The sequence below is a fragment of the Erithacus rubecula genome, assembly GCF_903797595.1.
Source record: "Erithacus rubecula genome assembly, chromosome: 11".
Taxonomy (NCBI): domain Eukaryota; kingdom Metazoa; phylum Chordata; class Aves; order Passeriformes; family Muscicapidae; genus Erithacus; species Erithacus rubecula.
In genome coordinates this window covers 22,296,224-22,324,217 of record NC_136663.1, presented here as the reverse complement: position 1 = coordinate 22,324,217, position 27,994 = coordinate 22,296,224, and the positions used below count along the sequence as shown (strand labels likewise).

At 46.3% G+C, this 27,994-nt stretch overlaps 2 protein-coding genes across 9 annotated transcripts in view; one reads left to right on the top strand and one right to left on the bottom strand.

Annotated features, from left to right (window-relative positions):
• Window positions 1-4,447: 4,447 nt before the first annotated feature.
• Window positions 4,448-20,371, top strand: MAP6D1 (MAP6 domain containing 1). The gene is made up of 3 exons (XM_079314742.1): window positions 4,448-5,419; window positions 15,465-15,582; window positions 18,253-20,371. The coding sequence occupies exons 1-3, from the start codon at window positions 4,920-4,922 to the stop codon at window positions 18,328-18,330; spliced, it is 696 nt and encodes a 231-aa protein (XP_079170868.1). The 5' UTR covers window positions 4,448-4,919; the 3' UTR covers window positions 18,331-20,371.
• Window positions 20,372-22,883: 2,512 nt separating this feature from the next.
• The window catches only part of YEATS2 (YEATS domain containing 2), a 48,280-nt gene continuing 43,169 nt past the window's right edge, over window positions 22,884-27,994 (bottom strand). For all 8 annotated transcript variants that reach the window (XR_013775547.1, XM_079315742.1, XM_079315737.1 and 5 more), the window contains 2 exons: window positions 27,462-27,535; window positions 22,884-26,405 (listed from right to left, as the gene is read on the bottom strand). Coding sequence is in view for 7 of the 8 variants with exons in the window: in XM_079315742.1 (XP_079171868.1) it covers window positions 26,297-26,405; window positions 27,462-27,535 (183 nt within the window). In the remaining variant the exon portion in view is untranslated. The remainder of the gene's footprint in view (window positions 26,406-27,461; window positions 27,536-27,994) is intronic.

Below are 27,994 nucleotides of genomic sequence, written 5' to 3'. Positions count from 1 at the left end.
TGACCTTACTCTCTGTCAAAAAAAAATTAAAATGGGGTACAACTGGTATGTAGGAAGATAAACATTTTCAGAACTGAGGAAGTTAATGGATCACACACACCTCTGATGTCTGCCAGACAATACAAGATGCTTTCTTAGAAGGGAAAGCAGGACTCAAATAAGGCTAATATGATAAAGTTTAGTTCAGTTTGGTGAAAAGATGGGATGAAGTGAAGCAATGGTCTTGTTTGATTCTAAACTTGAAATACATGAAGCAGTACTGGATTGTTTGCTGAGGCTTATGTACTGATTTAATGGTCCAGCTTTGTCACCTGTGCCTTATTCAGCTTGTGGTTTTCCTTTCTGTTGAGTTCCAACAGGCTTTCAGATCTTGTTAGGTTTTACTACAATGAAATATCCTTTTCAAACTGTGTACAGGGAAAGAATCACATACTGTGGTTTTTGATATTCTGCCATGAGTTACACTGCTTTGTGTATTCTCTCAATGTATTAATGTGGGGATGGGGTGGAGGGGTATTCTTTAAGCTGTGCTGTGTTGTTAGTTTCCTTTAAGATTTTTCTAAGAATTCTAAACCTGTAACATCTGGTTCAGAATCTGCCAGTTTTAGAAAATATGTAGCTTCAGCAAAAATAGATGAGGTGCCTGAGATCAGCAATACTGTAACCAGAAGTAACTACTAAAGTGAACCTGAGGGTAGTACCGTGACCAGAGTTCCTGTTTTACAAGTAAAAACTGCGTGCTTCTACCTCATGCCTGTCCTGCAAGGATGATACTGCACCCATTACAATGGCTGAGGAATCAGACACAAGCTGGTGGGTTCAAGCCCTTGACTCTTTCCTGTCAGCTGAGTTAGTCCTTCCACATGGACTGACCTGCCAAAGAACATGTTGCACTTGTCAGAAGCAGCTTGTGGGTGTTTTTACTTTACAGCAGTGCCTCACATAAAATAAATTTTCTGTGAGGAAAAGGAATAAATAATGCTAAGTGGCACCAGTTTTAATAAACGGTGGAGTGCAAAATTGGTGTAAACTCCCTGTTCCATGCCAATGCTTGTTTAATTGTTTTCTTCATTAGAAAAATGAAGCACTTGAGGATTTGGAATTTCACATGCCTGTCAACGCAAACACTGAAAAATAAAGGAGCTGGAGTACCTCAATATTCCTTTGCTCTGCTCCTGAAGTTTTCTGGCTTTCAGTTTCCAGTCTTACCACTCCCTTTCCTGCTCTGTGCTGTGGTATTGTGGCCAAGCATGGCATTCTCAGAGCACCAGCCACAGTGCAGCCCTGCCTGCAGCAGAGGGCAGCCCAACACGCAGTGAGAGCACCACAGCCCGGGAGGAGCCAGCAGCAGCACATGATGGCCACTGAACAGGCTTATCCTAAGGGAGCATTTCATCCAGAGAAGCCCAAAAGCCATGCCTCAGACTGCTTCACATGCTGGGTTTATAGCTATTGTATTTATCCACTCCTTTTTACCTCCCTGTTTCTCTTCCTTGTGTTACCTTTTGTCCACTCAACAAGTTGTCTCCAACAATTTGCTGAGTTTTTCAGAGATCCTGGCTGAAAGCAACAGGGAATACAGTGCATAAAGCCTGAAGAATGTATTTTACAGGTCTAGCAAGATAAGCCAAGCTTGCAATTAAGTTTTTCAACATAGCACCACTATGTACCACCATAGTACCTCCTGGCTCTGTATCACCTGCAGAGTGTGGAGTCCCACTTGTTCTGTGCTAGACCTCCCTGCAGTGTGTTGCTGCACCCTTTCAGTTTGCAGGAAGGGACTCAAAGCACCTGAAAAACAACATATTGGATCTGCCAGAGAGGTTTGGAAGTCACCAGCTTTTCAGCCAGTGGCTGTGGTTTGAGAGTCTCATGCCTAAGCTCCACCTTAACTTAAGGCATAAGAACATTCACCCTTCTAAAGGCTGTTCAAGTATCTCAATTTTCCTCATTTATAGAGATGCTAGAGGTGTGTACCATATGTAAGGTTGTACAGAAATCTTCACCAAGCAGTGGTTAAGCAGTGGGTTTCATGTAATTTTGCACCTGAGCCTTTCTGCAACATCATCTGGGAAAGACAAACTATCTTTTCTGTCCAAAATTACTTTAAAGCTGCAAGAAGAAAAACCAGTTCTCAAGTCACTCAGACAAGGAATACCCTGAAGTTATAACAGCTTACTAAAGTGCACAAGATACCTTTCTGGCAAGCAAATGTCCTTCTTGCAAAATGTGGCATCAGCACATGTCAGTATCTCAGCATTTAATCACACCTTTGATTGACAAAGAAATTAGAAGAATGACAGAAAAAGCCCAAAAATCCAACCCTAGGAAAAAAAAAAAAAAAACCAACAAAAACAACCAATCACCTAAAAAACCCCAACCACACAGAAAGACTTTCCCCTCCCTTTTCAAAGAGATTATTGTGAATAAAAATACAATGTGGTGATTATGTGGACACTTGGCAGAGAAAACAGCTAGTGTTTGTGTAGGAAAACAGCAATAAGTACAAAGTCAGGGTCAATCATGTAGAGACACAATTCTTCATCCTTTTTCAGTGGCTTTAAAGTCTGCTTTGGCCTTGCTATGTTTAAGGAATAATTTGTTTCAGTGATCTGCTCTATTGGAATTTCATTTTAGTGTTAAAACTGTTTGAGCTTTCAGCCCCCTTTCCTGGCAGCAAGAGCTGTTTTGCTTTCTGATTTGATGGCTTTTGTCTTAGTGTTGCAGCATTCCACCCCTCCTCCTCCCAAGCTTTTAATCATGACAAATCTTCTAAATGCAGACAACTTTTTAATCTCATCCAGCATCTTCTGGTTTCCTGTCTGAGTTAGCCTTTGTGCCAATTTCATCCTACAAGCTGTGATGAGCAGCTGCTCAAAGCACTCCCTGATGCTGTAGGTGGGCTCTGAGACATGCAGTGCCAGAGCTGAACTCAGTACTAGGAAGCGTCAGGCACAGGATGAGCAGAGACATCCGATTTATTCGCCAATGCATTTTGCTAAGTCAGGCCTAGGAACAAGGATCAGAGCATCATTTGTACTGTGCCAGTGATAACATGATAAAAACAGTTGTTCTGTTTTCTCCCATGGCTGAAAAGTCTATTTACCAGATATTACTTATTTTTAAAAATTTATTTTAAAAATTATTCTACCTGACGTAGAATACAGCAGTTCCAGAAAATCAAGAGCATCAGAAAATTAATAAATGTCTCCCTGCATATTCCTAAAAGTAGAATTACATTTGTGGGGTTTTCAGGCAACAAATGAAACACAGCATCCAACAGCCTATATAGTATTGTGACGAGAGTTCTGTGTTGGGATCAAAATGTTTTTACCTGACATTTCTGAGTCTCCTTGCCCCAGCTGGGGCAAGTGCTAAATCAGATATTTAGGATAATAGGATCATCTGCAAAGGAATTTCTTTTTATCCCATAACTGTGTTTTAAAGAGAGGTCAAACATTCAATGAGAGGTTCTGCCCCAGTCAATATGCACATTTCTAGTCCTCCTTCACCCCAGAAGCAGGTGCAAATCTGGACTGGAGTGAGGTGCTAATACACTAGGATAGAAACTGCTTAGCTGAAAAAAGCAATAAATTTTACCTTCTCAAGTTCCATTGCATAATTAACTTCTTAATTCAGCTTCACAGAATGGTGTGGGCTGGGTTGGAAGGGATCTTAAAGATCATCTTGTTCTACCCCACTGCCACAGGCAGGGACACTTTCCACTATCCCAGGCTGCCCATCCAACCTGGCCTTGGACACTGCCAGGGCTGGGGCATCCACAGCTTCTCTGGGCACCCTGGGCCAGGGCCTCAGCACCCTCATTAGGAAGAATTTATTCCCATGATTTAATCTAAACCTGCCCTCTTTCAATGTAAGGCCACTACCCCTTGCTTATCAGATAACCACCTATAATTGGATTATTACATTCTTAAACAAAATGCATGTTAGCCTTTCAATAGAATTTCCAATATGTGGCATATCAGTTTATCTGCATTCTTCACTTTTACAGCCTTGCATTTCACAGTTTGGTGACCCTTTGGGAGATTCAGCTTTGGTAATAACCCAGTGAATGGGGAATTGTGGAGGAGCATTATGTAATAAGTGGCTACAGGCCATAAAATGTCGAATTTCAAAAGCCTGAATTTATTCCCTATGTAGTTCTGTCAGTTTCAATGGTTTGTGTCCGGGTTGTTTGGTTTTGAACCTGAATGTACAAAAGGAAAGCTGTAATTTGCAGTCTCCAGCAAACAGTAAAGGATGTAGGTCCCATATTAAGATATATAATAGATGTTTGGATTTTGATCAATAGGTAGTATTTTAAAAGTGAATTGGTTAAACTGTTAATGTAAATGGAGGGGGATTATGAGAGGTGGGGATTTGTATGCAGCACTTGGAAACCAACAGCACAAGGCTGCTCTTCTCAGCCAGATCACTTATTTTATAAGCGCCTGGTTTCGCATACAAACGCTTTCTCTAATCATAAGTGTTTACGGCTGCCTCGAAGTACAATTGAGCAGCACCAGCCAGCTAGCGCGGAGCAGCGTTCCTCGCCCGGCCGGTGCCCGTCACCGGGCGCGCTAGTGCGCTGCCGGGCGCGGAGCGGATCCTAACGCACCGACAGCACCGGGACCGAAGGAGCACGGGCAGAGCCGGTGCCCCCGGGGCAGCAAGGTCCGGTGGCGGCCGCGCTCCCCGCGCTCCGCACCGCGCCAGCCCCCGCCGCTGCACGGGGCTCCCGCCGGCAGCCGGGTCACGTGTGCGGGCCGTAATCCCGGCGAGGGGGTGTCGTTACCGGGGAAGGGGGCGGCGGGAGGAGGGGCTGCCGCCGATGAGGGCTGAAGCCGGGAGCGCGGCCGGCTGCGGGCGCCGGAGCCGCGGGCGCCGCTGCGGGCGAGGCGGGGGCTGCGGCCGCGGCCATGGCCTGGCCCTGTATCAGCCGGGTGTGCTGCTTGGCCCGCTTCTGGAGCCAGCTGGACAAGTCCGACCTCTCCGTGCCGCTCACCATCCACAACTACTCGGACATCGAGGAGCAGGAGGACGGGCCGCCCCAGCGCGGCGGGCCGCCTCCGCGGGGCAGCGCTCGCCCGCCCGCCCCGGCGCGCCGCCCGCGGGACGCCGCCGCCGGGAAGCCGAGCGGCCGCAGGAAGAGCCGGGCGGTCCCCGCCGAAGAGCCCTTCGCGGCGGAGACCCAGTACCGGCGGGACTTCAGAGCGTGGCCCCTCCCGAGGAGGGACGACTTCCCCTGGGTCAGCGCCAGTAGCGGCGGCGGCGGCGGGAGGGACGGGGCCGCCCCCCAGCCCGCCCCGGGACGCGCCGCCTGCGCCCTGCCCGGCGGCGGCGGGAGACCGGCGGTCGACGGCCCCGAGCAGCTCCGGCCGCGCTCGCAGGCGGACGGCGGCCACACCACCTCCTACAGGTAACCGGGCCCGGCCGTGCCCCCGCTCCGCTCCGCCCCGAGCCGGGGCTGCTCTGCCGCGGGCGGGGGACGCTCCTCCGCAGCGCGGGGCGGGGATGCCGGCGGGCGGCCGCGGCGCGGGGGAGCCGCCACCGAGGGGAGGGGCACGGGCACTGCCGGCTCGCCGGCGGGCTCAGCCTTTCGCCGAAGCAGATTTCTGCTTTTGGAAGTGCGGTTCTTTAAAGCGTGTCTTACGCCCCGGGCGGGTGCCTGGCCCCGGCGGTCCCTCTGCGTGCCGGGGCAGCGGAGCCGCCTCGGTGCGCACCACTAGCAGCCCCGCACGCCGGGTGGGATCCATGATGCCATCCCTGGCGCAGCAGCGCTTTTGCCACCCGCTGCCGGGAGACACGGCACCTCCGACAGCCGGAGCTGCCCGCGTCCCGTCCGTGCCCAACAGCCGTAGCCCTTAGTGCTGTCATCGTTTTCCCTTTAAAACTCCTGGAATGCGACATTCAGTGCGAGACAAATTACAGCCTCAAAAGATTAGTCAGACAAGAAGACATTTGCAGAATATAATCCCCTATGTCATCTAGTGGGCAATGGAAAAAATTGTCACAAACCACTTGTCTCGAGCCTTTAAAAATTAAGTGACTTATCTTAATGATGTCTTCCTTTCCCTCTAAATAGTATGACCGATTACAGATGCTTATTTTCTGGAACAAGCAGTCAGGTGGGACGCACCTAAAACCAACTTTTGTTCTTATTGACATCCTCCATGAGAGGAGAGCTCCAAGGGATTTCAGCTCTTAGAGTGCTGCTGTTGAATATTGTATCAGTTTCATATTATTACCACATGCTCCCTCATAATGATGTTTGGCAGGTTTTAATATACCTATGAGGTATACTAATAGAGTAATTATTTTTTTTCTAACTGATTCACAAGCATTTAGCACTTATTACCTATTATTATCTACCTAGGAGACATTTCTCTTCATCACTGCAATTCATTATATTATTTATCACAGTGCTTTTAAGACAAACTGGGGGCCTCAGGGAGGATTACCAGCCTGCACAGCAGTATTGCTTATCCCACTCCTCCTGCACAGGCAGCTATGTGCAGTTAACATGCAGACTCTGAAAGGATAACTGCAGTGCTTGAATTTATCTGCTGTTTTCTCCTTTGCCACATCTCACAGGACAATCACAGAGTAATTACTGGTTTTGAGGCAAAGCACTTTTCCATTTCAAAGCAGCGAGGAATTACTTCAGAAAAACCTGTGTAGAACAAGGCTAGCAAGATTCATCTTTCAGAAACACATCCATCTCTACCTCGTTGTTGAAGCCTACCCTGCCTTTTCAGCCTGACTTGAGAGAAAGGCTGCATCAGCCTGCATTAGAGCCACAGTTTTCTTATAGCTGTTCAAGTGCTCAGAGTCCCTTCTCTCACCTTCTTTCCCTCTGACTTGTCTGTTCTTACACAAGGCTGTCAGCTACCATAATCGAAGTTTACAGATCACAGGACAAAGAACTGGCTGGGGCAACATAACAACATGCAAACCAAAGCAAATTTTACAAAAAGTAAAACTTCAAGGTAGTTGAGGAACTACTCATATCTGAAAGAATGAGCAGTTAATGACAAGGATGGAAACATAAGCCAGGGCAGCCATGTCAGAGAAAAATTCTCATATAAAACCTTTAAAAGCTGTTTGAAGGCACGATACACAACTGATGCAGACAGATCTATATAAGTCAAATCACTTTTCCCTTATTTCAGTAATTCCCATAGTTTCTTAAGATTATCACCTGGTACAGCATTGCAATTAACTCACTGTACCACTGAGCACACAGGAGTCACAATAAGCAGCAGGAGGAAAGTTCACAATAGCTTCACAGGCTCCAAAAGTATAATTTTTTTTAAGACTGAGCATGTACTTGGCATAGTGACACTCATTATTAGTTACAATTGGGGTACTGGGTCTGTATGTGGTAGCTTCAGTGATGGCATTCCTGCAGCCTGGAGCAGGGAAGGGGTGATCACAGCACACCTGCCTTTGCTAAGCTGAGCACTCACAATGCACAAGGACATTTCCATGAAAACCAGTACAGTTCACTCCTCTCCTCTTACCTTATTTTCCAAAGGCAGCACTGCAGTCTGCAGACATCTGTCCAATATTCAGGTAGTAGCCAAACAGTACCATTAAGCGTTGATACTCTTCATCTTGCTCTGTATCAAAGATGATAAATACCCTCCTTGTTTATTAAACTGTCCCTTGGTGGCCATACACAGCCCTACTATGCTCTGGCAACAGGCATCTCCCTCACTTGTAGACTGTACTCCCCCAAAAGTGAGAGGGCAGCGGGGCAGTCACATCACCTGTGGTAGAGGTAGAGCAAGGGGATTTATCCTTATTAAAGCCCATAGTGTCCTGAGGAAGAGGTTGGTGAACCCATGATGTCTTTGGGGGGTTGGAAAAAGGAAGAGTGTTCTGCATGAGAGACATGCAGGCAGGGAACACTGCAGCAGACAGTAGAGAGGAGCAAGAAATGGAACATTGGAGTCCTCTGCTCCAGATGCTTCAGCAGGTTCTGTGCACAGCTGGGTCAGGCATGAACCATGAGGCTCTTCCTGGAGGATTGGCTCCTGCAGTGTGGGCACTGCTGGTCACTAACCTCCACCTGTACCTTGTGACTGTGTCAGGTCTCAGCAGCTGCCTGGGCTTCCTTTGTGGGAAAGAGCAATCAAAATTGTATTGGACATGACAATGCAGAAGAGTTGGCATTGATACATGGTCCACTTCATGCTTATAATGGCAGTAGTGGTTTTCTTGCTTTGCTCTGTAAGGTGTTGGGATTTCTTTAGGTTTTGTAGTTTGTTTGGGTATTTTTAATTCAGGAATTTTGACTGTGACAGCCTGTTGTGTTTGTTTCTGTGAAGCATTCACCCAAGTGTAGTGTTGAGTCCCCTGGAGCATTCAGCACCATTTGATGTGCTTTTGTGTATCAGTGCAATGCTCCTGTGAGACTTCATTCTTCACTCTCCTTTAAGCTCAGAAGGAAACATAACTGCACACAAAACTGTACATAGTGAAGCTGGTCAGCATGACCTGGCATTTCCCAGAACAAAATAAACCTCTGGGATTAGTGACTGAGACTGGAGGAATCTATCTATGGCCAGAATAAAGATGGAGGTGGAGGGGGTGTTAGAAAAATACCTGTACTCCTGAGGAAGCAAAGATTTTTTGTATTTTGAAAAAATAACTGAATAAAAGGTGGAAGGACAGCACAACTGCCTACCCTACAAACTATTGCACTGTATCCCTAGATCTTTGGGCAGCTTCTGTCTCCCCCCAGTCCCTCAATTTTGGCTGAAGTTCTGTGGGGTCTGAATGAAGTCAAACCAAATAGGGCTGCATTGTGGGAGCTCAGGCACACAAGGCCAAGGCAAATCAATACAAGCTGCACTTGAAAGGCTAAAATGGGATGTGCTCCAACTGTGAAAAGGGGGGACTGCTGCAGTGGGTTGCAGTAGATTACACCTTACTGATGCTGGAGGAAGCAGAAGAAAGTGCTGAGTGACTTCTCTGCACCTTCCCAAGGGTTTGTCCTTTGGCGTCACAGAAGTGACTTGTCCCTTCAGCAGTAAGTTGCAGGTGCTGTGTAATTTTGGCTTTGCACACAATTAATTGTACTACTAGGTCTTGATTGCATTGAGCAGATATTCTAGAAATAGAGAAGTGCTTTACTTAGCTCCCTTAACAGAGGATGAGAGAAGCTGGTGCTGTCAGCAGGTATTCCCACCTGGCTCTGTTCTCTGGATGTCATCTTCTTGCCTTGTTAGAAAGCACCAGGGATGAAGGCACAGCCTCTCTGCCAGGGCCAGTATTTATGGGAGGAGAACCCTGTTCAAGGCTAGACTATAAATCACTACAGACATCAGTTTTCCCTTCAGTAACCTGCCAGCTTTTGGAAAGCACTTCAGGTGTGTAAGTGAAAACGTTGCACCAGAGCTGTAAGCAGTTGTTTTGCCTCTTTCCCCCCCCCCCATCATCTTTACTTGTACTGGCACTCGGGGAGCTGAGAGATGACTGCAAATTTCTGCATACACATACAATGCAGGCCCTGAGCAGAGCCCAGTCACTGCAATTGAAGTTTCCATGACAGGTATTTTAAGCAGGTGTGAGATTCAAGAGCACTTGGGAGGCATAGCAGTGAGTAAGACCAAACTGGGGTCCTGAGATCAGGAGGGTCTTCTGCTCACCCAGAGTCAGCCATGTTGTTCTGGTGAAGTTAAACCTTATAATGAGCTGGAGTAATTAAGGAGAAAGGTGCCTGTTGAACCATTGCTCATGATTTTTGGGAATAGCAGGTGGAAAATACCTCAGCAAACTGAGTTTCCTTCTTCTTGCACAAATATTCAGCACATTCCATTACATGAGCATGAAGCAGACATTCCCCCACCAGGAGGGATACCACAGAATGAAGAGGAATTACACTTTCCCATAACTTTGGATGCACTCAGAGAGAGTCTTACTTGGCTGTCTGTACATTCATCTGCTTTCAAATAGTGCTTGTGTGGAAAAACAAAGTGAACTGTAGTGACTCCTTCACTTTGAAAAGCATCTTGTTGCAGTTTTCTGCAGCTGTGCAGAAAATTGTGTTCAGCAATGTATGGGACCAGGGCATGCACCTGAGCTGGCAGGGTTAATAGTACTCTGTGTGAGGAGCTCCATCCTTAATCCAGCAAGATCTTTAAAGGCATGCTTATCCTCAATAATAGCAGTAAATCTTTTATAATCAAGACTTACAGTTATCTTTACATTCTTAAGTATCTTGCTGCTTGGGGAAATTAATACTCAAGCCCTTGATTTTTATGCTATTTAAGAAGTAAGCTTGCTTGGTGCAGGCTTTGGGATAGATCCAGAGGACTCACTGTGCACAGCATAGCCTGGCTGGGGCAGAAAGGGCTTGGAGGGACACAGGTGTGTGAGGAGAGACACAACAGGGCTGGGAATAGAGGCTCAAGAGAGAGTGTCTGTTTTGCAGACTATGCTGTAGAACTGAAATGCGGGATTCAAAGACGTTTTCTTAAAGTAGGAAGAATTTCCTCCACTCAAAGTTCACTTGGCCTTAGATTAGAGTGAAAGAATGGAAAGTGGGTGAATGGCAGAACTCAAGACCCTCAGACCTACCCACACATCCCCAGTCACATAGTTCTGATAAAAGGGATGCCTGTTCTATCACACCAGTATAAGTGTTTCTTCCTTGGGCATCTGCCCGTGAGCAAAGCAAGCCCCTAAAACTCACCTTAAGATAACAGCTTGAGTCTTAGGGATTTGGTATTGTACTTTCATTCTAGTCTTTTTGCTGTTGCTTCCTTCTTGTGACTTACGAACAGCTCCAGGTACTGCCTGACCTTACTGGACATGAGAGTGGAGACAGGAAATATCCAGGTGGCTTCTCTTTTCCTCCTCTGTAATTCCTGTGCACTGATCTCTCTACCTTTGTGCTATGCCTTTTCTCTACCCCTCTATTTTTCCCCCCTCCTTCAGCCTTTCCCTCATTTCTGTTGTCAGGCTGGACTCTTTGGCTGGATGGGAGAATGGGCACAATCTGCCCCTGTCCAAGGGTTGGAAGGGCACCCCACCAGGGTCTGACACAGCTCAGAGGAGAAGCAGTTTAATGGCTCCATTATCCTGACTTTGTTTGTCATGCAGAGTCTCACTGTGACCATCACTTGGAACGTTTGCAATCCTCCATTTGCCAGGTGACATCATAGCACCCTCCCTGACCTATGGAGGTCTTTGCCAACAAGTGGACTTAGCCTGTCCCTTGGGAGAGCATGCTGGCTGCCCAGCTCTGCCTGGGCAAACCAGTTGCATGGCCCTGGCAGTAGCCTGTGAAGAGCTGTGATGCAAACAGGGAGACATTTCACACCCCACACCTTCTGCCATAACCTCTCCCACACCAGTCTGGCTTCCCCGGGGGACATCTAGAGTAGTTTGTACTTTCAGAAGAAAATAACAGGCACCCCTAGCTGTGCACACAAGTTTGCTTCTAAAGGGAAATTTGGAAGAATGTTCATTATGCTGTTTAATTCTCACTGGTGTGCTGGGTATGAGAAGGAAGAGGGCAGAAGGATGAACACAGACTAGGTCAGGCAGCATAGCTTTCAGTTATGGTCAGCTATTACAGAATGAGCCTTTTTCTCCCATTCTTAAATAAGAAATGTTATGCAGTGGCTCAGAACCACCACTGATAATTAATCATGCGAAGCAAACTGTGACATAAAGATGAGGTATTAAAATGACAACTGTTCTGGCATTGGTGGTGTGTGACTATCAATGCTGAAGATAAATCTGTATGGAAACAGCAGCCCCAGCACTGCAAACAGCACTATTGGGATTCCCACTGTCTGCCTCCCTATGCCTAACAGAAGTGCCCTCTACCTCGGTGAAATTAAAAAGCTTTTTGGGCTAGATTTTCACTAGGTCAGTGAAATAAAAAGGATTTTGCACACAGCTTTCTCTGCAAAGCAGAAAACATTAGCAGAGTACATGAATGGGGGAAGGGAAGAGCTGAAGGCAGCACATAGGCTGGTCATCGTGCAGTTTGCAGCATCCAGCAGCTTGAGCTACAGCAGCAGCAGACACTGAAAGAACAGAAAGACCAATCCCAAATCCATCATTCCCAAGTCACACTCTGAAGGCTGCAAGGCCACAGGATGAATGTTGGTGGGGACATCTCTCCTGCCTGGCTCCCTGTCTCAGCTGTATCAGCATGGTACAGGCAGTCCTGCTCACCCAAGGGGGAGGTGGCACATAAACACCAGCTCAGTGAAACAGCTCTCAGCAGTGCTGGGCTTCATCACAGCACCCTGGTAATTAACACTCCAGTGTTGGGGGTTTTTTTGTTTTCTAGCCTATGCATTATTTGTACTCCCACACTTCCTCCATCTCTCATCACCACCAGGGTTAAACTGTCCCAGCAGGCCACAAGCCTCATTCTCCACACTGCACTGATTCAAACCTTCCCCTGCAGACACATCCTCACACATTACAAAAGAAATTCCTTTTCTCTGACTCCATTAACTGATTTTGAGAAAAAGCAAAGAAACAGTTGAAAAAGCAGTGATTTATATGATCAAAGCACTGTGGCAACCCACATGCAAAAAGCTATTTTTTAATTGTTCCTAGAATGAGTTAGAGGTAAAGAAACAGCAGTACACAAAAAGCAGCCCTTCCCTTTTGATCCATACTGTTTTAAAGCCTGTGTGCTACTCAAGAGGTCTTTCACAACCCCAGTAGTTTAGTAGTTCAGGTATCACCGGGTCATTTCTATTTATGGAGATCAAAAATCAACCCCTAGGTTGTAAGAATGGAGGACAGAACAGAACCTAAAGAGAGCCTGGTCACTGAGTTTCCCTCCACTGCAGGTGCTTGCAGTCCCAAAGTAACCTGACAATGCTGCTGTCCAGGCACAAGGGGAGGAGGAGAGGGGTGCAGTGGGAAGGATGAAGATTACTATCTCCAGCAGCAACAGTCAGTCTTACATGCTCATTCCCAGCAGCAGCTGGCTGACACACTACACATGGTACAAAGGGGAAGACAGTCACTGATCTTGTCACTTGACATCTTACACTAAGTGACATTAAAAACAGGTCATTCCTCTTCCCCAGGCTTTGATCAGATTGACTCCACTGATGACTCCAAGACTGATTTCTAGTCAGGTCACCAGACTGATATTTGGGCTCATGTTCTTTCTGGCTCTTGGCTATGCAGCTGGAGATGGGAACATGTCCTGCAAGTTTAGAGGCAGAGCAAATTTAGTGAGCTGCACTTTCTTGACCAAAGGTTATAATATTTCTTTCTTGTTTTAAGTACTTCAGCTCCCAAAAGGAGCTAAGCTGTCTCTGTTTTGCTCTGCCCTTCACTTTTGGCTCAGAGTTCTGGGTTCCTTTAGAGGAAAATCCCAGTTCCAGGTCATAAATACTGCTGTGGTGTGGGCCATGACTGTATCTGCCCTTATGTTTCTGATTCTGTGGGGAGCAATTCCTCAGTGCATGTAGGTGCCTCAAAAATAGTTTTGACTATCCAGGCTGAGAGGAGAATGGTTTGACTTCCAGCCAAAATGAGGGTCTTGTGATCTAAAAGGACTGTATTTGGGGGCATGCCAAATCAGCAAATGATCTGCTATAAAGCATCGAGACAGAGTTGGCTGCACAGGCAGGCAACACAGTCATTCATTGAAAGCTGGAGACACACTCCACTGCAGCAGGGAGACCAGTCAGCACAAGGATGAATGGTTAGGAATCAATGCCACCAGCATTCTTGAGGAAATTGGGCTTTATGTGGAGCAGCAGGTTCCAGTTCCTAGAAACTGCGGGGATGTAACTGATGGTTTTGTACCATTTTGCTGGTATTTTGCCCAGTAGCTGGGCCTTCCCTCTGGCTGTGCAGCAGAACAGAGGTCAGATTTAACTCAGCTTTCATTCACATCTGGGATTCCCTGCTGAAAGGTTGTCTTCTTGGGGCATTGCTTGGCCAAAATTACCTTTCTTCAAAAGCGCTGCCTTATCCTGAGGTGTCACAGGAAGGGAGCAGGAATGCCACCACCAGCACCAGGGGAGCTGCCTGGGCACTCAGCTGCTGCCTGAGCAGGCCCAAGCATGGTGTAGAGAAGGCAGAAGGTGGCAGCTCAGGACAGCAAGAACAAACTGATTATAAACAAGGTTTGCAATGCACATAGACAGTCCTGACAGGGGCCTGGCTTTTTTTTCCAACACCAGGAAATTCTTCCACAGGACATTATCCATAATATACTGAAAGGATCAAGTCCAAACTACGCATTCTAAAATAATATTCCACACTGGTGCACTTTAAGTTAGATATTTAAAAGAGGAATTTGCAGCTGTTACAAATATAGCAAATAGCATGCTTGGAAAAATGAAACTCAGAAAGGCTGTGATCAAATATAAGCTTGACACATTAAAACAAGCTTCAGTCTTACCCCTTGATCTGTGTATAAGCAGATAGTAAAATGTGGTTATTGAACCATGCCAGGGTATGAAAATAAGATTGTCATATCTCAGTTAGTCACCTCTCCTTTTGCTACAGAAGCTGCCTGAATTGGTTGCCAGAGATACACACACAAACAGTGCAGACTTCTGTCTTCCTCTGAGCAACAAGATAGCTCAGTTGGCTGCTACTGTAGCATCCAGAAAGTCCTAGTGTCAAGGGCATTAGTGAGGCCTGTTTGTGACAAGGGGTGCAGAGGAGCAGAGGCAAAGCTGCAGAAGGGAGCTGGCAGCTGAACTAAGCAGACCCTGCAGTGCTGTTCCTTGATGCTCTTAAAAGGTGCTGCCCCTTTCTCAGTGAAGTCTCTGCTCCCATTTCTCAGATGACCCTTGGCTGACTTATTCTTGGAGCAGCAAAGCATTCTCAGGCATTATCATGCAGATTTAAAGCACTTTCCCCCATCTGAAGGAAAATCATCAGCGTAAGCATCTGCCAGCTGAGAGGTGTCTCCCTTTGGATGCATTTCAGACTGAGCTGCCACAGCTGTGCAGCACAGCACACACTGGCAAATGCCTGCTGCTGAGAGCCACAGCCAAGCGTGTCACCATCAGCAGGCTCTTGGCATGTGTGAGGGCCACACACCAGACCAAGGTGTCTTACAGTGTAAGTGGCCAGTGTGCCAGACAATGTTTTACATTGTAAGTGGTCAGTGGGCTGGCATGCAGAAAGTCACCCTGACTTCTTATCCAGGAAAAAAAGCATCAATGACCTCCAGGAGAGAGCACACTTTGTAGGAAAAAGAGAAGAGTTAAGTGAGGGAAATCAGCTAGCCCAGTCTGTGCCCTGTTCCATCTTTCATTCTGGGCTTTCTGAGAGAAACAGGGTGCTAGGCTCAGTTCTTTTATTCTTGATATGCCTCAGACAAGATCAACCTTGCCAGCTGATTGTAACCTACCTTGCCTTCTGGCTTTGCAACCACTCTGAGCAGAAAGAAAAACCCTGTGAGAATGTTGTCTTTTACGAGTTCTTCTGTTTTGACAATCTCATTTCAGACAAGAGTATCGCCCATGGACTGGAGCAAAACCATCCAAGCCTATAAAGTCAAAACAAGGCTTCATTATCCCAGAAGACCATTTTGTTCAAGAGACAAGCTACAAGGCAGACTTTAAGGTAATTAGCAGTTTTTAAAAGTCCTAAAGTCAATGTGAATAATGCCCAAAAGTACACATCAGGAGCTTCTTGTATTTGGTTGCTATATGGTGCATGTAGGATAAAGCCACATCCTCGTTGACAACTGTTTTATCACTGCCCATTAGGTAATGTGGCCATCCCTTGCCTTCAGAAAAGCATGCTAGACAATCGTAATTCAACCTGAGACAGAGATTTTGAACTGCATGACAGAAGGTTCAAGTTGGATCCTCAGTTGGATGCCTTATGTACAAGGTGTGCGTCATCACCTCTGTGCGTAAGGTGCCACTAACACCTTCTGCACTAACTTGGAGCAGTCAGTGTGGACTAGCACTAGGGTTACAGAGTGAGATTCAGCCTCTGGGCACAGGTGTTTGCCTGGGAATCTTCGCAGATCACTGCCTAAGGAACAGCACCTGCCCAGACAGCACAAAACTCCCCCTTGCTGATGTGGGCAGAAGCTGCCCCCACTATGAATGCCAAGGAGGATACAGCTGTGATGAACAGCCAAACTGCACAGCCCTGAGTATTTGGGATTTTCCTGTGAGTTTGTACAGTTTTTTTCTGTGAGTTTCTCTATGCCAGCAAAGATAATTTTCTTGTGAAATACATGTGCTACTGAAAATGCCATGAGGAAACATTCTGTGCTCAGCATTTTCCCTGACAGGGGCCCCCACACTCCCTGTTCCCAGAAGAAAGGAAAGAGCACACTGACAGGGCTCTGTTGTAGCTGCATTTTGCATTAGACCACCAAGGAGAACAGCACCTCCCAGCCAACCACAGGAATTGTTCACAGGCTGCACTGAATGACTCAGAACACAGAGCCAGGGCCGGGGCTGAACTCCCCAGCCGCAGTGTGCTGTGCCAGCAGAGGTACCAGCAGCTACTCCAGGGCCACATGTGAAAAGTAAATCTTTGCCTTGGAGGGGACAAGGAAGAAGTGTTTAATCAGCAGACAGTCAAGTGCCTCCTCCGCAGAGGATTGCTGGCACACTGCTGCAACAAGGCTCATGGTGGGTATAGCCAGCTCTGCTGAAAGTGGGACAGTGACCTCAGGCAAAACAGAATTTGCAAACCTAACCAAAACTTCCTCCTTGCTCTGAATAGTCTGGGCTGTTTACTGAGGTGCAGCAATGAGGATAGACTTTGCATTAAACCCTTAAGCCTTGTATTTGACCCTTGTTAATTTAATTTTGCATTTTGACCCTAGGGAGTCAAAATACAGTGTTTTCCAATTTGTCAGATAGGATGCAAAGAAGGGGGTCCTAGATAACCCCCTGAAAGTCCCTATCCCAGTTCTTGAGGAAAGGAAAGAGAAAACTAGAATCCTAGACACAAACACATGCTACCAAGGACACTGACTGCACTCTGAACCATGCAAGCAAAGGTCCCATGTCCTGGAGCCCGAGGGCACCATCACAATATAACAGACAGCATGGCAAAGGTGTAGCCAGGAATGAAGAATGGTACCAAGGAGCCACCAGTCCAAAGAGAAGTGAGACTCTTTCTGGCCATTAGGACTTTCCCTCTTACCTGAAGCCCTGGGCTTTGCCAGACATGGGAATCAGGTTTATGGTGTGTCCTGACAGCCTGTGTGTAGGACTCTGTCTACACAGCCACTGAGCTGTGCATATGCTGTTTGTGACATCTCACTTGTTCCTTAGTGTCAGATGCATCCCCAGAGGAATGGAAAAATCAGAGCAATGAAACAACATCAACCAGAGATCAATAGTTTTCCCTGTTTCCCTATACTCTCTTTAGTAGTTTTGCACTTCTTTCTCTGCTTGGATGGTATCAGCACACCCAGCAGAGCTTTCGACCCTTTCATGTTTTATGGCCAGATTCACCCTGAGTCCTGGGATGGATGCAAATCTACAGCCAGTCCTATATAAAATCCTTTGTGTTTTCAGCATTCAGGATGACAGAAGCATCCAGGTGTCCTTCATGCTTCAGTACATCTACAGGGGCTACATAATGCACGAAATTCTGATTCCACAGACATCAGAGAAAGCAACCATTGTTATCTCTGCCCTTCTTCCAGGCGTGAGAAGTTTACATCCTTATCCAAGTCCTTGCAGTTTAACAGCCTGGCATGTCCAGTAACCAGTTTTTCTCCTTTGGGTCCTGCAGATCTGCACCTTTATTCACAGCAGACAAAGACTGTGGCCCCATAAAGCATTACAGTGGAACATTTTGATGGAGCCTGGATGGCATTCACCAAAAATTTAAAGACCAGACACATATCAGTGTAATTCCTCTCACTTAAATCCAGCACCCATCCATCAGTGAATTTGCTGTGATGCTTGTAGAGTGTTTTCCAGCAGAGCTTTGTGAAGGGGCAGCTCTTCACCTTGCAAAGGCTGGGTCCAGCCAAGGCCTACCCAGCCATGCTTATCCCCATCACACCACATATCTCAAGGTCCAAGGGCCGGGTTACAACCAAGTCCCTCCTCGTTGGCCCAGCATCACACCTGCCCTTGAACCACCCTGCACAGCAAGGCCAGTCTCACTGATGGCCAGCCATGGACCAACACTGGGGTAGTGGTTACAGGGAGAGCAGATAGATCCTCACAACCCCCCAGGCCCCTCAAATTCCCTAGACAGTTGTATCCTGTGTCACACTAATGCTTTCTCCTTTCCTCACCCCACTAGATCCCAGATGTGAAGACCAGATTCTCCCCCAACCCTTCTGCTGTTTTCCAGGCGCCATCACGGATCCTCAACGTGTGAACCTGGAGCCTCCTTGCCCCCAGGCAGCTGAAACGCAGAGTGTCTGTTTAGATGTACCACTATGCAATTTTCATGAGGGGTGTTAAGATCAAAGAGCCGGTGTTCTCAAAAGCAGCTCCAGTGATTAATGATATGCACACACACTTTCTGTTAACACAACAACCGCAAAGCGCTGGGTTCAGAACTGGCAAAACGCTGCGAGGAGTGACCTAGTTTTTCACAGGAGCAGGTTCATTGCTATGCCAGCTGGCGTCACATTAGGAGATTGACTTTGGGCAGGATTGCAGGCAACGTCCCTACTCAGAAATACATAGGGTAGGAGGAATATAGTTGCAAGCAGGATGGATAATTAAAACCCAAACCAGTTTTATTTAGCAACACCCTCTAAATAGGCCACTGAAAGACAGGGAGTAGTCTGGCTGACTTCTGAACTTCCTGGGGGGTTTTGGGAGTAGGACCTCAAATAGCATCAGCAGAAAGCACAGCTTCAAAGGGGCTGGTCTGAACTTCCAGAGTTGTTCTAGAAGCTGGAGGAAGCAGATGTCACTGAACTCTAAAATAAATCTGGCACATGCAGTGTCTTGGGCCTGTAAGACAGGGAAGCTGCATATTTCCAAAACTGGAGAGCTGATGCAGGAGCAAGAGAGGACTGAACTCTAGGAGATAGCACTGACAGCAGTGCACCAGAGTGGTTTAGAGTGGAGTGCAGGGATACAGCCAGGCACCCACCAGACTCCTCCAGAGGATCTGAGATACTTACGTAATTTGTATAGCTGTTAGGGTGACTGTAAATATTGTACATGGATTTTACCTAAAGCAATTTGTGATCCTTTAATGAAAAGGATATGCTTATACTTTTAATAAATGTTAACTCTTTGCATATGCAAGGTGGAAAATATTGCCTTGAAATTCCTAAATTATCGCCTGTATATTGGTAATGCTAATGCTAGGAGCAACCACAAGTGAATGTTACTTAGAAATTCTTCTTTAGAAAAATGTAATGTAGAATGTAAGCCATCTGTCATTTTTAAGATAGGCTGTTTCAAGTGTCATTGTTCTGAAGCTGATTTTTTTAGACTGCTGTGCATTTAACTTTTGCTGAGGTACATGTGTTCTAAGAAACATTTTTTTAGCCTTTGTTCATTGAGACTTTACAATTTCTATTTCGATAACTTATGCAATATAATTAGTCTACTGCTTATTTAATGGATTTACTAATTATTTTGGGAAAAAAATGAAAAACTTTTACTTTGTGTTTGCAACACATGCGTGTTGTCCAGAACAAAGGGAAACTATCCTCAGACTTGAACAGTGATCAGATATTCATTCATCTGTAATGAAACTTTAACACAGGAGGATTTTTACTTGACTTTCTTACTAGATGAAGTCTAAGGCAAATTTGATGAATTTGGGGGATTCTGCAAAAACATTTGCATTGCTGATAATTCTCCTAAGAACAATTTTTGAGCAGTTGGTGTGTGACTTGTACTTGCAGTACATGCAGACAGCATCTTCTCACTGCATTATGTGAGAATGTAATGGTGCCATCCATGTTCACTCTAGTGGGACAGAACACAACCACCAGAATAGGGAACTCCTGCAGTAAGCTGCATTTGCCTGGGACAAGGGATGGCTCTGCCCACACTCATCCTTGGAGAAACCTGCAGTAATCCCAGTGCTTGCCAAAACAATTTTTCAGGAAATTCATTTTTTGAGAAATTCATTTTTCAGGAAATTCATTTGGAGCATTCAAACCGTGCTAAAAGTTTTGCATGTTAGATGTTTCTAAGAATTCTGTCTGCTTGTTTAATCTCTTTATAATGTTTTTAACAGTTTTGTTCAAACAATTTAAGTTCACTTCAATACTGGACTTTATTAACAGCAAGGGAAAAAAACATGTAAAAAGGAAATTGTCTATTATCTCTTCTTGACTGTATTTCTTTAAAAAAATGACCCAGGTTTAAACAGATTGGTAATATAATAAGATTGTATTTTATCAAATGGACTGGATTTAATTTAATAAATTAAAATGTATTTTGGCTATTGGCTCTCTTCTTTTTTTTTTTTTTTTTTTTTTTTTTTTGTAAAATACAACCCTCAAGTATTCAGCAGTACAATTTGTCACTGCATGACAGCAGAACACACTGGACACCAGGCAAGGCATCAGGAATGCATTCAGAGCCAGCAGCAGTCAATTCCTTACTGCTGGAGCTTTCCCCCAGGCACAGCCCCAGCAAGGACAGCTGGAAGGCACACCCAGAGCTGTGGCCCACTGCATTCCCTGTGAAATGCAGAGGATCAATCCACTTTGATGTAGATGCCATGCTCTGAAGATCCCTTCCTGCAGTACCCACACTGTGCCCTGTTAAGATTCACCTCAGTTTCACTCTGCCATCTCACATAAATCACAGGAAAAGGTGATAGCCTTGAATATTAAAAGAGGCAAATTGCTTTACAGTCATTCCCAAGAACATTTTAGGCTGTAAAAGTGCTGAAGATACAACCAGTTTCCCTCGACAGTGCAATAGATCTTCTATCTATGCCTCAAAAGCTTCCAGCAGAAAGCCAAAGGCTCACAAGCTGCTGCTTAATGCACATGAGCAATGAACAGAAGGAAAAGTGAGCAGGTACTTACCACTGTAAGGTCCAGGGTGATGCCACTGGCTGTCAATGTCTGCAACTTACCTGATTTTCTATGAAAAATGCCTGCCTCAGCCAAATTGAAAGGTATCACACCAAGTTCCTCTGAAGAAATCAAATCTACATGGCTCCAGGGAGTCGTGATGCCAGGATTGCTTCCAGTACTGCTCTCACACTAGTATTTGTCTTCCCAATTGCTCTGGGCCCATGTCCAAATCCCTCAAGGATTTTTGACTGTGAATCATGCTGCAAGTAAGGGGTATTTGACACATTAAGAAATGTCCTTTAAAAAGGAAGGGTTTACACCTGTAACTTTAGAATTTACTACCTCTAGAGTGACACTGAGCCTGCTTGTTTTGTTTAATCCTGCTGACACCTGGCCTGTTGGGATGCTGAAGGTGAGTTTTGTGTCAGGGAATGGTGAATACCTGCACTGCCACATGCTCAAAGTAAATTTTGATGTGGGAAATACACCACTGCTCAGAAGAGTTCTTGTGAGCTTGCAAAATTCACAAGCAGCATGTTACTGCTTGCATTCATAAACTGCACATTTCTCTCTGCATTGCACTCATTTCTTTGAGAGTGAAAAATGGGATGCAAAGCCATCACCTCTACCTTACTCATACCTGTTTCCTCTACCTTGGCCACTGTGATAATATCTGATCCCAGGGACCAACCATTTGCCACAAATGGATTGCTGGTGCCATGCAGCCCAGAAAGGCTGTGTTTACTTCCAGGGTAGGAGGCACTTCTGTGGTATTTAGCACTAAAGTGTTCTGCAGCATTTCCAAAGACAACAACGCGTTAGTCTGTCCACAGACAGCCACGGCTCCTCCCCACAGGGCGGGGAGAACACGGAACCTTGGTTACCTCGCTTAATGTCTCGCTTACTGTCCGTGAAGAGCCGATGCCCGGCGCTGGGAGGGGGTGGTGGAGTCTTTGAGCGGAGGTCTCTGTGAGGGGGTCTCTGAGGGGAATCTCTGAGGGAGGTCGCTGTGAGGGGGTCTCCATGAGGGGAGGGGCTGCCCTGTGCCCGCCGGTTCCCGCCGCCCCCGGGCAGCTGAGGGCGCCCAAGCCGTCGGAGGAGCCGGGGCCGGCCGCAGGGAGGAGGCGGCAGTCGCGCTGAAGGACTGAAAACATCAGTCTGAGAAAGAAAAGAAGTGGGGGGGGGAAAGTCGGGTGGTTTGGGGGCTTTTTATCAGTTTGTTGGGGGTTTTTTTGAGGGGGAGAGTTCGGTGTTTTTTTTTTTTTTGTTGTCTTTGCCTCTCACTATCCAGCTTTTATTTGGCAGTCAGTTCAACTAATTTTCCCCAAGTCGAGCCTGTTCTGCCTATGGCAGTAACAGTACACGATGTCCCTGTTTCAATCTACCGCCTTCGCTGATCTGCCCAGGGCAGTGGTGGCAGCCCCATCTGTGGCGGCATTTAAAAGACACGTAGATGTGGCACTTGTGGACATGGTTAACGGTGGGCTTGGCAGTGACTAGAGGACTTGGTGACCTTAGAGGTGTTTTCCAAACTTCGTGATTCAGTGGTACATTGATCCTCACCCACATGAGGCATGATACTTTCTCCTGAGGTGTGAAGGGGAGTGAGAGCAGCTGGCCAATCTCAACCCACTTTACTTTTCAAAGGTCTTTCACACAAACTCATGACTTGCTCTTTAAAGCAGGCTGCTCTGGAAGATGAAAGGTTGGAGGGGCTCTGCTGCTGGCTTCCCTTCCCCTAGCTTCCAAAACCAGGAGCCTTTTAAAATAACAAGAAAAGGGGAAAATTACCTTTTCCTTCAGATCAATTCCTCAACTACCAATTCTTATCCAGAACAAACTATGACATTCTGAATACACAGAGCACAAAAATATCTCTGAATTTGGAGAAACTTTGAGTGACAGGTGACAGTCAAGACAATCCCAGCACAGCTAATAAAAGAATTTATTGTAAACATACGTATATTACACAATTATACAGTATAATACAGATAACATGAGGGATTTAAACACTCAGCATTACAAATAGGGGCAATATTCGTAACGAGATCTTTAACTCTTCAGAAAGCCAGAGAAATATACTGTAACATTTCCACACACTGCAGCTGTAGCATTCCACAAACACCTGAAGGGATGTGTGAAATTCCACAAGCTCTATCTTACCTCCAAGCAATTCCCACAGGAACTTCTCACCAACAAATCTTTCTCCCACCACTATTCAAAATGCAAATAACTTGTTGAAAACGCTTCCTACATCTGAAGAACTAAACAAACATGTGGTTTCTATCTGCTTTTAACAGTTTATTTTTCTTCAGCAAACTTTATATACTAATAATATAGCATCTCCTAGGAGAATAACCTGTGGTTGCTCAGAAATGTAGCAATAGCTCTTCACTACAAGAACCCCATTAAGAACAAGGGGTTTGTACCTGCCTGCTTGAGGGCCAGGTTTAGGACTTTTTGAAACTCCATTCCTCACAGAAAAGCAGGACACAGGCAAAGAAGCCACTATTTGCAAACAGATGCCCAAAAATGAGCTCCTGCATCCTCAAAAGCTGCTCTGGGTTACCAGAATCCCAGAAGCAAAGCCTGCAAGAGGCAGGAAATGCATGTGTACGGAATCACGGAACATGCTGAGTTGGAAGGGACCCCCAGGGATCACTGAGTCCAACTCCTGGCCCTGCACAGGTCACCTCAAGTCACACCACACGTCTGAGAGCATTGTCCAAAGGCTTCTTGAACTCAGACAGGTTTGGTGCTGTGCCCACTGCCCTGGGGAGCCTGTTCCAGTACCCAGCCACCCTCTGGGGGAAGAATCTTCTCCTGATATTCAACCTGCACCTCCTCTAACTCACTTCATGCCATTCCCTCAGGTCCTGTCACTGGTCATGAGGGAGGAGACTGGTACTGCTCCTCAAGAGGATGCTGAAGGCCACAGCAAGGTCTGCCCTCGGTCTCCTCCAGGCTGAACACACCAAGAGACCTCAGCTGCTCCTCCTACAGCTTCCCCCATCCTTGTGGCCATCCTTTGGATTCTCTCAACAGCTTTATGTCTTTTTTCTATTGTGGCACCCAGAACTGCAAGCAGTACTCGAGGTCACTGCAGACCATAGCACACTGAGTTTGCCCAGAAGGCTGTTCCCACAGAACCTGCAGGCTGTTGTGATGGTGATCCTGAAAATGCCCTTCTCTTTCATAACGTGTACAGGGATGCCTGAAAGCAGTACAGACCCCAAGTTCACTACAGCCTACAAAGCTCAGCTACCTGGATTCCTCCCAACTCAACACTGAGATGAAACATAATCACTGCTGCTCAACTCCGTCACACTGACCTCTGCTGATAAAGTAATGTCAGGGCTAAGCTGTGCCCTTTCCTTTCACAGGCAATCCTGCACTCAGCTCACCCCAACAAGCCAGGATTAGCTTTTGAATCCAGAGCATCTGTAATGTCCTTCCTAGGGGGCATTTAAGTCCTTCTCTGAATGCTGTTTGGATTTCATCTATTGGTCCCATTTCCTAGATTCAGGGGTCAGGTTCTGCCACTCTTATATTCAACAGAACTGCAGCTCCCTGTTAGCTGTGATGAACTGAGAGGGGCTTTCCTGCAGACCTCAGTTTTATTTAAGGTGGAGAGGACAGGTGGCATCCCATCTAGGCACACAGTGCTTTCTTCAGCTTAACAACTGCATCAAACTTACACTATTCTCCTTCCGAGTCTGAAACCTCTTACTGAAGCATTTTTCACAGTTCCTGCATGCTACTGTAGTTACCATTGCCTGTCTTCTAGCCCCAAAAAAGCACCAAAAGATAACATTCTGCTCCTACCCCGGGCCAAGAAAGGTAACTGTAGTTTAATGTTTATAAAAGGCTTTGTATTGTCAAAGCACGGCACCAACAAGAGCGAGGCCTCAGTACACCCCTGTGAGGTAGGTATCCTGCTCCCCATGCTCAGCCATGGGGAAACTGAGGCACAGAGTGATTAAATCAAAGGCCATGCAGCAGATCAGAGACCCAGCTGAGATCAGCACACTGGAGGTTCTGGCTGTTTGGCCCATGCTCCACCCATGACAGCACTGCCAGACAAAACAAGCATGCTGTAAACATGACAGTCCCACGGGAGTCCCACCAACTTCACAATGGCTTATTCACACTACCAGCAAGCACCCGTGGGGCAGGACAAAGGGGTGGTGGATGTGGGGTGGTCAGGATGTTGCCAACGAAGCTTTCTTCAGCAAGGTGTTGATAGCCATGCTGCAGACATGTCTCCCTCACCAGTGGGGTTCCTGAGACAGGTAAGTGCTGGGGTTAGTAGCAGAACTTCTTCCTGCAGTCAAGACATCAGAGGATCTCCCCACAAGCAGCAAATCTTTGATTTTTTCAATCCCACCAGGCCTCTCTCTGTGTTGAACAGAACTTAAGCCAAAGCAGTGCTGCTCCCTCAGCACTTCACAGTTTAGGCTGATACTTGGTGAACGCTGCTACAATGTTAGGACTTGTACAATAGCGCTGGTCATCTGCTCTCCAGCACTCTTCAAACCTTCTGGCAGCCTGGGGAGGCACTCACTGGGCAAGGGAAGCGTTTCAGCCAGCCCAAGCCCACAAACCCTGAACATCATCTTTGTTCCTCTCCTTCCCCATGCAGGAAAAATGGTCACTCAAATCTTTCCTTTTGCTCATCTTGCTTGAGGATGTGCCAGTCTACCCTTTCCAAGGTGACTAAGAAATGTGGCACCTGAAACCTTCTCTAGAGAGGCAAGGAATTTGGATAGCTGACACTTAGCTGAGCAAGCTGCTGACAAATCTACCCAGCTGTGTTCTCAGTCACATATATCATGCTCAGGCAAGAATGGCCAAATTTAGTGCTGCCATCAGCCTTCTGCTCCCCCAAATCCACACCTAATCCATCCCTCTACTCAAATGGCCCACCTTACAGAGCTACCTTTGACTTTTCCCTTATTTAGAGTGCCCTGCTCACTGCATGGGGAAACCAGCTCATACGTAGACTGCATTAAAAAGCATAATTTCTCATCTTAAAAACCAGTCTCACCAGCAGAGCCGTCTCAGAGGGACCAGGCCTGTGGAGTCTCCCACAGCTAGCAACTTGATGCAAACTGACAATGTTCAGCCACTGAACATACACTTACCAAGTAAACACTGACATTTAACAACTTGATTTGGAACAGAGCATCATTTTGTTGCATTAAGGTGCATCTTTAATTGGAGGTAACAATCTAGTAGCCCAATGTTATAAATGCAGTAGTGTCCTACAGAAATACTGGATTTGTCAGCCCAACTTCAGTCATAAATCCACCTTTCCTGTAGCACCTTCTCTGCTCTATTTCATTGCTCCTCATTTAGTATCTTCATATGTTTGTTTGTGAGGAAGTCAAGAAAGGGAATATTACAGATGGCTTTGTGAATATTCATCACTGTGATCTCTCTTGGAGTCCTGCAGGGAATGCATCAGAGATGCTATTACAATACACAAAAAACCACATGTCCATAAAGCAGCAAGTAAAAAATAACAATCAAAGCAAAAAAAGGATATAAGAGCAGGTGTTAGAGCAATGCAGGGAAAGCATTAAAATATCACAGCACAAAAAAAGCCACTCAAATGACTGGGGGGAAGCCTCTTGGGCACTGGGACATGAAAATCAAGTACTAAAGTATGAATTCTTGAACTTGTATAGCATAATTGTTGTGTAGGTTCTTCTATATATAACATGTATATATACTTTTCAATACATTATGTAAATACTTACATATTGCATACAAGTGAATATTTAACTGAGTGTTTTCTCATAGTGGTTGGCATTTTTAACATCAATTTAAGCTATCCCAAATCATGCCACTGAACAGAAATCAAAATGTGGCCTAATCATTTGATATTAAAAAAAAAAAAAATCTTTACTGTTGAGGGTGGTGAAGCACTGGACAGGTTGCCCAGAGAAGCTGTGGCTGCCCCATCCCTGGAAGTGCCCAAGGCCAGGCTGGATGGGGCTTGGAGCAACCTGAGATAGTGGAAGGTGTCCCTGCTATGACATGGAATGGAACAAGATGATCTTTAAGGTTCCTTCCAATCCAAATGGTTTCATAATTCTATAAAAACCACTCAGCATCTGATGCAGAAGTGTTTATCAGTAAAATAAAGAGATTAGTTAGGTTAAGTTCTGGCAGGCCATGGCTAAGGTGTCTACACAGTAACCTGAGAAGGACAAGAGTGAGCAGGTCCTTCCAGTGTGGCTCTGCAGAAACAGCTCATCTGCCCATGAGGCACAGCAACACCAGAGAACCTGCCTTGCTTTTTAACGTTTATGTTCCCATCCTTTCCCCCTAGGGAGCCATGAAATGACAAACCCCTCTCAAGGCTTGGTTCTTCTCAGATTACAGTCCATAAATTGCCTCAGTCTGGTGGTCTGAGCCACACAAAGGCTGACTGGACTCCTGCAGCCCCAGGCCCTGAGTGCAGTGTGAGTGGTGCAGAGCAGCCCCTGCAGTGCTGTACCTGTTGTGAGGAGCTGTCTGGTACGCCACAGCCAGCGCCTGCCGCAGGATATCACTCATCAGCTGTTCCGTGGCCTGGACAAGAGACAACATTAGGAGGCAGCGTGACAAAAACAGCAAAGCAACTTGCTATTTGACCAAAAGCAGCTGAAATTTTGGCTGGCTTCAATCCTCAAATGATCAGCACAGGGCAATTCAAGACACCTGTGCTTTATTCCTTAAGACATGAGTTTCTTTAACAGAAAGAGACCCAGAGTTGCACAGAGCTCAGGCTGAAACTGCCCAGCCTGCTTTCCCCCCAGACCTGCAGAGCTGTATGTGCCCAGCAGGGTGGATAAAGCAGTCCAGATCCTGCTCTTCCAAGAGCATTTCAGGACCCTTCCTATCACACTCCAGAGCTGGTTTTGTACATGCAGACATTCTCCCTGGAGCCAGTACCTGCATCCCAGCCCTCTCCCTGAAGTCACCAGGCTTGTGTCAAGACACCCCCACAGAAACCTCCCAGCCTGTGAAGCCATATGCCCAACACTTAGC

What these genes read in the sequence shown, in the direction of transcription:
- MAP6D1 (XM_079314742.1), top strand. Translation starts at nt 4,920, where the DNA reads ATGGCCTGGCCCTGTATCAGCCGGGTGTGCTGCTTGGCCCGCTTCTGG. An exon ending in GGCCACACCACCTCCTACAG is followed by an intron (nt 5,420 to 15,464) that starts GTAACCGGGCCC and finishes ATCTCATTTCAG; the next exon opens with ACAAGAGTATCGCCCATGGA. An exon ending in GCTACAAGGCAGACTTTAAG is followed by an intron (nt 15,583 to 18,252) that starts GTAATTAGCAGT and finishes TCACCCCACTAG; the next exon opens with ATCCCAGATGTGAAGACCAG.